The following is an 8,808-nucleotide window of genomic DNA, read 5'->3' on the forward strand; positions in this document are numbered from 1 at the left end:
AAAAAAAAAAAAAAAAAAAAAAAGACCTGGAAAAGAGCTTGATGTATCCTTCTCAGGCCTTGAGAGCATATATTCTTTCAACAAAATTGAGAGGAATTCCACAGCCTGAGTAAACAAAACCTGTCAGTAAAGACTACCACAGCCAATAGGCAACAACCTAGGGAAATAATGTGTGGCAATTCCAAGTCAAATACATAGACTGTAAGAAGGCTGGGGGGTGCTTTTAAAACTAAATGCATTTTTTTACCATATTTTTCAATTATATATCTTCTTAGATGTTTCTGAATAAATGGAATAAAATTCTTGCCTTATTAGGGTTTAGGATTTGAGAGAGGTAGCCCAGGGAGAGCTGAGGCTCGAGAGTGGGAAACCTGCTTCCAGTCCTAACTCTATTGTTGGCTTTTATTCTGCAGAGCTGTGAAATAGCAGGGCTGAATGAGGCCATTTCCTAAGCTTCTTCAAAAGGAAACAAGAATTCTCCAAAATATATACCTTTGGCCCAGGTGGTCCAGGAATCGCTGCTCCTGGCATTCCAAAAGGGCCCATAATGCCCTGTTCTCCCTTGGAAAGAGCAAAATAATCTTTACATTCCAAGCAGAAAAATCACATGGGGGGATGTGTTAGAAAAAGCATAGAAATGTCTTTAGATTTTGTAGTATTAGAACCTTGGCCCCTTTTAAAGACCAATTCGAAGATAACTTGATCATCGTCTTTAAACCACTGCCAAAGATGTTAACCTGTAAGATTTCAGTGACTTTAAATTACCATAATCAATTTATTCCTAAATGTGGAGGAATCTTTTACCTCTTGTGCATTGTTTTCTTTCTTTCTTTCTTTTTCTTTTTCTTTTTTTTTTTTTTTTAATGTATCTGGTACAGGTCTCACTCATAGTGCCCTTCCTGTTTTCAGCCTCCCCAGTGCTAGGATCATAGGCGTGCACCACCACACCTGGTCTCGGTGGACTGTTCAGCGCACCTGTGGATAGGGCTGGTGGGGGATGTGGTGCCAGGGATTGAACCCCAGTCCCTGCACTTACCTAAGCAGGTGCTTAGTCCACTGAGCTATTGCACTGGCCCTTGTGCATTGTTTTATAAGCTAATGAAAAAGAATATGCTCCAGGGCTGGGAGGTACTCGACTTGCTTGCCTAGGATGAAAGAAGCTCTGTGTTCAATACCCACCCAAAAACACGCACATCAAAGGTGCAGTCCCTGATGTTTCTTTTCACAGTGCATACCAGGAAGCTCACACAAAAATATTCTGTTCCATCATGACAATTTGCTTCACACAAGCTTTAGGGTACACATTGAGTTTCTAAGTCTTTTCCTTTTCCTGCCCGAAGGACCCATGCATGATGCTGTGTCTATTTGCATCACACTTCATCTTGCATTCATTTTAGAAGTGGAGTTCAAAAATTAAAAAAGAAGTTTTGAATAAAAAATATTAAACAGAGCTGCAGAGATAGCTCAGTGAACTAAGCGCCAGCTTAGACAAGCACAAGGACCTGCGTTTGATCCCTGGCACCACATGCCTCGCCAGCTCCACCCCCTGGGAGTGCTGAGCCAGCCACCAAGACTGGGCATGGTGGCACACACCTGCAATCCCAGTGCTGGGAAGGCTGGAAACAGGAGGATCACTACGAGTCCAAGCTGGGTAGTGAGACCCTGTCCCAAATACATAAAATTTTTAAAAAGTTAAGTCATTTCTCTGCCTCCTTCTCTACCCCACCCATCTTTTCTCCTTCCCTTCCATGTTGGTATCTGATACTGATTCTCAGTGGCTCACCCTGGAGCACTGACAACTCCTCTGTCCCATCTGATTCTGGACAGTGAGTCTGAGATTTTAGTGAGCACAGGAATTATCGAGCATTTGGTCGATACATAGTCAGAGGTTCAAGCCCCACAGCTTTGATTCCACATTAAAGGTCTGAGCCCTGGAACGTGCATTTCATGAAGTACCCATGGTGATGCTGGCCCAGGTCCCACCGCCACACTTTGAAAACTGTTGTTCCAAAGCAATTGCTATCTTTACTGCAAGCTGCTCAGAATGACCCACTGGGACATAAGAAGGAACTATTAGGACTCCTCTCTAGACTATTCATTTCATCTCTTAAATTTTCCATAATTAATGTAAATTGCATAACATGTGACTATGATACTTTGTGAATAAAAATTATAATTTAAAAATAAATTTATATTGGAGTGTGATCAAACTGTATAGCCATGTCTCCATCCAAATAAGCAACTACTTTGAAGATAACAATACACAATATATGAACAATTGTTAATATCCTATTGTCTTGTGTGGAATTCTATATCATTATTTTAAGTTTTTTTCTTTAAAATAAAAAAAGTATAGGGCCAGCGAGATAACTCAGTGGACTAAAGCACCTGCTTTGGCAAGCGCAGGGACCAAGTCCCACACGCAATGCTAGCCCCACCCCCAGGGCATGCTGAGCCTGCAACTGAGTCCGGGCATGGGGGTGCAGGCCTGTAATCCCAGTGATGGGGAGGCTGAAAACTGGAGGATCACTAAGAGTGCAAGCTGCATAGTGAGACCCTGTACCAAAATACATAAAATAAAAAAGGGTAAGTTGAGTTGGAAATGAAAGATAATAACTGTTCATTAAAAAGACAGAAAAAAGAAACAGCAGGGAAGATAGCACCTGTACAGTAGGGATGGGCAGAGCAATGTGGCTGCTCCGGGTTTGGCCATGAATGGTTCCTCACTTTCATATGGTTATAAGTATTTATACAATAGTGTCACTTTTGTTTCTCGGCCCACAAAGCCAACACATTTACTACCCAGCCCTTTACCAAAAAACACACAAAACATGGGAAGACCTGTTTAGAGACTGAGGTACATTCATGCCTCCCGGGTCTCAGTTTGTTCACTAATCTCTCTCTACCTGACAGATTCTCTGAACACTCACTGATGCTCTCTGTCTGCAGGGTCTCATGGCCTCCACCCACAGGGATGCACTGCTCACATACTTTGTTCATGGGCCACCTCTGTCTTCCTCACTGAGGCCTCCGCAGTGCAGATGGGGCAGCCCAAGCAAAGCACACCAGTTTCCATCCCAGCATGTATTGGCCAATCCTAATTCAAACTGGCAGGACAGTGGCCACAGACAAACCCTCCCAATGACCCTGAGTGACACTGAATTTCCAAATCACTAGTCTATGCAGAGTGCTTTGTTTGTACCTGCTCTTAATAAGCCAGTACCATTTTTCTTTTTAAATTTTGTTTTTTTACTCAGTTGTGTCCCAAATTTTCTGATCAAGGAGATTATGGGGCCACAGAGGAAAGTGATAGATGATGTAGAGTGTGCCTAAGGAGAGTCACATGGAGAGAAAACATTCTCTCAGGCTTGCACAGAGACCAAATTGGTCGAGCAATGGCTGTGATTCATCCATATGGCTGACACTGACAAAGGATCTGCAAACTGCGGTACACAGTTTCAGGGTAAATCCTGAGGGGGATCTGACTGACCTTGTCAGATACAAAAGTTACATTTCTTGTTATATAGGTCTTGCTTTATCCTGGTCTTAACCATAGAGCAGAAAAGTATAAAAACAAAGTACAAAAAGTAAAGCCGTATTAATATGCTGAGCTGTAAAAGGCTCAAGTCAGCAACTTCTGACATTGCCAGTCCTACAGGTAACCCACTACTATTATGGACTACTGGACTATATTGGAATATTTTGCTAAATTCACACACCTACAATATTTAAATGACTATAGAATACCCATCTCTGACAAAACTAAACAAAAAGGTGGTACAAATGAACGACCATTTTTGTATCTGTATATTCAAAATAGGACAGATACGCAGCTACTTTCTCTTATTTCAATGAATAGAAAGATCTGTTCTAATAGTGTTTGGATAGGATATCATGTCTGCATCTTGTACTATGAATAACCACTACGAAGACAATAACATGCAATGTATTAATTATTGAAACTGTCCTACTAATCGGTTTTGAAACTGTCTCATTGCTATTTGTTTCTCAATAAAATTATTAAAAATAAATAAATACATTTTGTTGTTTTAATCATTCTTACAGGTACTCCTTATCTTTTTTTGTTAGAATTAGCTTCTTTTTTTTGTGTTCCCCCTTTTTTATTTTAAAGAGAGAAAAAATAACAAAAATCAATCCAGAATTTTAAAAACAAGATGATAGGAAATTAGCAATGATTATTCTATTACATATCTTCAAAGTAGTTGCTCAGATTACCAGATACAGGAGAATAAAATTGATCAAACAATATAAGCACTAACTATTGCATTTAATAAACTAATAGAAATTAGTAGTACAATTATCTCAACTATCTTGCTTCCTTTGGTGATCTATTTAGAATTAGCTTCTTTCGGGAGGCACAAACTCTCCCAGGTCGGCATTTCTGTTTCTTGACAAGCACAGCGACCTGGATGTTCTCGCCCAAGGACACGCAGCCTTGCTTGCCTCTCGCAGTCTCCTTCACGTCCTCCTCAGCACCGTATTTTCCATTTCGTGAGGCTGATTTTTTTTCCCTCTGAACAATCGCACATGTTAAACACTTACTAGATGCCAGGGTCCTTGCTAAATTCTTTATTAACTCCTTATGTTTACGGCCTTGTGAAAACAATCCTTTTAGTATCTTCTTTGTGAATTCACATTAGCAGCATGTGGGAGGCTCCAAGCAGAGCCCGGAGGAGGGCCACCCCAAGCCTGCCCCATGCCCTCACTCTGCTGCCTCTTGTCTTGGACTTCTGCTGTTGTTCAGCAAAACGAGATGGTGAAGACGCGACACGTGCTAGGGCTCCAGCTCTATCCCAGCTTCTGAATATTTGGCCATGAAGGCTGACTGGCATAGGAATCTATTTCAGAGGCATAAACATTCCTACAAAGATTGCAGACTTTATACAATCTCTTCATTCTATTCAATTACGGTCTAGGAATAGAAGGGGTCCTAAAAGATTGTTTTTATTTGAGGGGGTTTTGTTTTGTATTTGCTGGGAAGGAAACAAGTAATCAAATTTTCAGAGGACATTAATATTTTATTAAAACCAGACACAATTTATGATCTCCTCAAAGCATAAGTAAAAATATGAGAAACATACCTTTGGCCCTTCCGGCCCTGGAAACCCCCTCTGTCCTTGATTTCCTTTGCTTCCTTTCTTTCCTTCATCACCCTGACAAAGTAATTATAAAAATATAAATGTTGGGTTAACAAATCTTCTCCTAACCTAATAATTAGGGCACTAGAGCCAGCTTCTCAATAAATGCCAATTTTAAAATTATATGTTTAGTTGTGCAGTTCTGTCAATGTTCTTTGAAAAACCGAATGGCTTCAAAATTGTTTACGGTTCATCATTTATTAAGCACAATTTAATTTTTAATCTAAGTTCTGAATCTCTCATTGAGATTGTACTTGAATTTATAGTTCTTTTATACCCTCAGTCTATTAACGGATGGTTCTAAGACATCCACAGTTTCAGAAAAGAGATCTATCTATGCTTTTCATCCTGTTTTTCATTTTTCATCCTATTTCAGTTTCAAAACATTAAAAAAAGACATCTTCCAAGTCAGAGCCCCATTTCAGTCTCAGTGGGCTGTCTAGTTCATTCTCCGAAAGGAGGAACCATGCAGCCTTCTTGACAGGAAGAGACTTGACAGGAAGAGACCAAGAGCTGCCTCCCGGCTGTACCCGGGGCTGTAAACTGCCACTCCCCAGGAGGACTCTGTGACCTGCAACCAGGAGCCCCACAGCATTACCACCTGGGGCTCCGCTGTGAGGGGCCATGGCCCGGTGCCCGCCCAGCTCAACAAAGGAATCGCTGCTTGGGGTTTGCAGCTGAGATCAGCTGTAGTTCAGGATACCAATGACTAAACCGTGGTTTTCCAACCTGAGCTTCAGAATCACCTGAAGGGCTTAGCAGACAACTTTGTGACTTTGAAGGCCTACTCTGGGGCCCAGTAATGGACAGGTGCAACATTTCCAGGTCATGCTGGTATCCCGGGGTAGTTCAAGGGCCACACCTGGATAACCAGTGGACTATACTTGGGTCATCAGCAAAACCCACTTCAGAAACAAGAAGTGGACTCCTGTTAATCCAGAGATATAATCAACACTGCCATCACATTCCATTACATGAGGGTCCACACTAAGGGACATCAGGGACACTGGCAATGGAACAGCTGAGCAGCTTGAGTATCACTTGTATCACTGTTGTCTGAAGAAACCAAGCACAACAAGCATTTCTTTTTCTCCATTCAACTTATAGACCAGAATTACCCCAAAGCAAGAGGAAAGCAACAAACCCTGCACCTACACTGACTGTATCATGGCTGTGATCCTACTGCAAAGTGGCAAGTCTAGTTGCCCCTTCTTATGGTGTACATTATCTTTGTGTACTGGTGGCCTCTACTATCCCCCATTGTTTCCTTCTGAGCCCGTTTTCCTTGGCTTCCCCATTGTATTACCAGATTATTGTGCTCCTGTTGTTCTGAGCATTGGTTCTCCAGCCACTCACAGCGTAGGACCTGAACTTCCGCTCTTTCTCAAAGCTATGATTAACTCTCACAGCTTCAAAGAATTAACCCCACGGTTTTATTTCCCAAAAGAATATTCTAGAAAACATTAGTTCTTCTAAAAGTGCATCATGCTGTTAAATAATAAGTGTTTCTTCTCTTTCTATCCCCTATAACAAAAGGGATCCTACAATGGGTAAATTAATAAGCTAAAAAGTTTAAAATTCTATACATACACTTAAATTTTCATGTCTCAGATTTAAGATTTAGGACTCAACTTTAGTTAGTATTTTTATAAGATAAAATTAAGCTATCAGTTATTATTTTAATAGAATTATAAGTAGAACACCAGTGAGAATATGGGTTTGGGTTTTTTTTTTTTCTGTACTCGTTTAATTCATCCAAACCTTTTGATGGGCATTTGTAACTATATGTGAAAATTACAGGAACTTTAGAAGTTTCGGTTATGTCCCTATTCATCCTATTGTTATCTTGACTTATAAAGATTCAACTAGTATTTCCACAGGGCATAAGATAAATATGCCAATTGTTAACTGAAATTGCATTTTACTTCATTTAATTATTTTTGGGACTGAACTCAGGACCTCGCACATGCTAAGCACATGTACTAGCAGTAAACTACATGTCCAGTCCTCGAAATTGCCAGCAGTATTTCTTGTTTGTCTGAGACCCTGAATATATGAAGAAAATTTACGGGCTTCCAAGTTTCAGCGATGTGTCAAAGGCTGCTTCTTCTTCCTATGGGTTTTTTAAATGTCAGTCTTTCTCTTTATTGAGAAAACATGTGTTGAACTCTTCTCTGTCCTGGGTCTTCTGATACATGTTAGGAAAATAAAAATGAATAATACATACTTGGTGCCTTCCAAAGGCTCACAGGACAGTGTCCACAGTTTGGCGCCAGAAGTAAACACATTTGACAAAGATATCAATCAATTCCAAGTGGGTCCTTAGAATCAGGAACAAACACAGACAGCCTGCCGTCCCTGCACACTGCCATCTGCATACCTTGGGGCCAGGCTGTCCTCTCCCAGGTGGTCCCTCTGGGCCTCTTGTTCCTGGAAACCCTGCTTCTCCCTAGAGGCAATGACACTGAGGTTTTAGCTGGCCTTCCTCAGGCAGGAAGCTTGACTCCCACCCCCACCCCTTCTCCTTCTCCTGCCAGCAGACTCAGCTGAAGCCCTCCAAAATAGACCAGACCTTCACTCCAGTGTCAAAATTAGTTTGGAAGCTTGTCAATGAATAAATTAACATTAAGCTCTAGTTGAACTAGAGCAGCTGAAATACCATGGGAAAGTCCAATTTCTCAGCTAATTTCCAAAGCAGTAAGCCCGCTTTCCTTTGGCTCTTTATTCACATTCGGTAGGGTTTTTAAAAAAAAAAAAAAAAACAAGAATGACCTTCAGCCTTTCCATCTGCTGTTTTTCAGTACTTTTACTGAAAAATGAGTATTTCAAATGCTGCCTCAAAATAATTCAGGAAATCTTTACAATGGCCTTACTTCCTGAATGCATTTACAGACTCTCCTTTTGCAAAGGCAGTTGGAGACTTTTTTTTTTTCTTTACACTAATGTGCTTTCTAGAAATCCTGAGGTAACTAGATTACAGGAAAACACCATGGCCAAATTACGAGAGGGATGTGAGACCCTAGAGTTCAAGAGTTGGTGATCTTTCTAGCTGGGATAAGTGAAAGGGGAAATTTAAGGGTATAAATTGCTTTTCTTAAAGGTACTATTTGTCCTGGAATTACTGCAGCTCTCTTAGAACCAAGATAACAGTTTGAGCCAATAGTTTCTACTGCAATAATACAAAAGTGAGATTCAGTACCTTCTTCCCTGCAGCTCCATCTTCTCCTGGTACTCCTGGTTGTCCTGGGAGCCCTATTGAGCCTGGCTCCCCCTAGTGGACGAACAAAGATTTTATTTTCCTGAAGTTCATACTGCACCAGCACCTCCATTGTAAGCAATTTGAATGTATTTTATCACGTTTGATCAATATCCAGGCATGAGCAATCTGATTGGTAATTAGTAATAATTAAGAGAATGGACCTTGGGCAAATTACCTAACTTCTATGGACTTCAGATTTGCATTCTGCTACTAGGAGTTGATGTGATCTCCAAAAAGTGAACTTGGAAGGATGGCATTGGTAGATTCCAGCAAGTTAAAATGAGGACATCTACGCTACGCCTGGCAAAGACACAGCGCCACAGGCTGATGACCCGTGAGAAGGGGAAAGGAGACTCCGAGCTGTCGGTACAGGCTCTGGAGACCGCACCG

At 41.0% G+C, this 8,808-nt stretch overlaps 1 protein-coding gene across 1 annotated transcript in view; it reads right to left on the reverse strand.

Annotated features, from left to right (window-relative positions):
* Col28a1 (collagen type XXVIII alpha 1 chain) overlaps nucleotides 1–8,808 on the reverse strand; it is a 199,710-nt gene that overhangs the window by 94,618 nt on the left and 96,284 nt on the right. The window contains exons 16-19 of the mRNA XM_004645651.2: nucleotides 8,359–8,430; nucleotides 7,540–7,608; nucleotides 5,103–5,174; nucleotides 493–561 (exon numbers count right to left, since the gene is read on the reverse strand). Coding sequence (XP_004645708.1) covers nucleotides 493–561; nucleotides 5,103–5,174; nucleotides 7,540–7,608; nucleotides 8,359–8,430 — 282 coding nt within the window. The remainder of the gene's footprint in view (nucleotides 1–492; nucleotides 562–5,102; nucleotides 5,175–7,539; nucleotides 7,609–8,358; nucleotides 8,431–8,808) is intronic.

The sequence above is a fragment of the Octodon degus genome, unplaced genomic scaffold (assembly GCF_000260255.1).
Source record: "Octodon degus isolate 3935 unplaced genomic scaffold, OctDeg1.0 scaffold00234, whole genome shotgun sequence".
Taxonomy (NCBI): Eukaryota; Metazoa; Chordata; class Mammalia; order Rodentia; family Octodontidae; genus Octodon; species Octodon degus.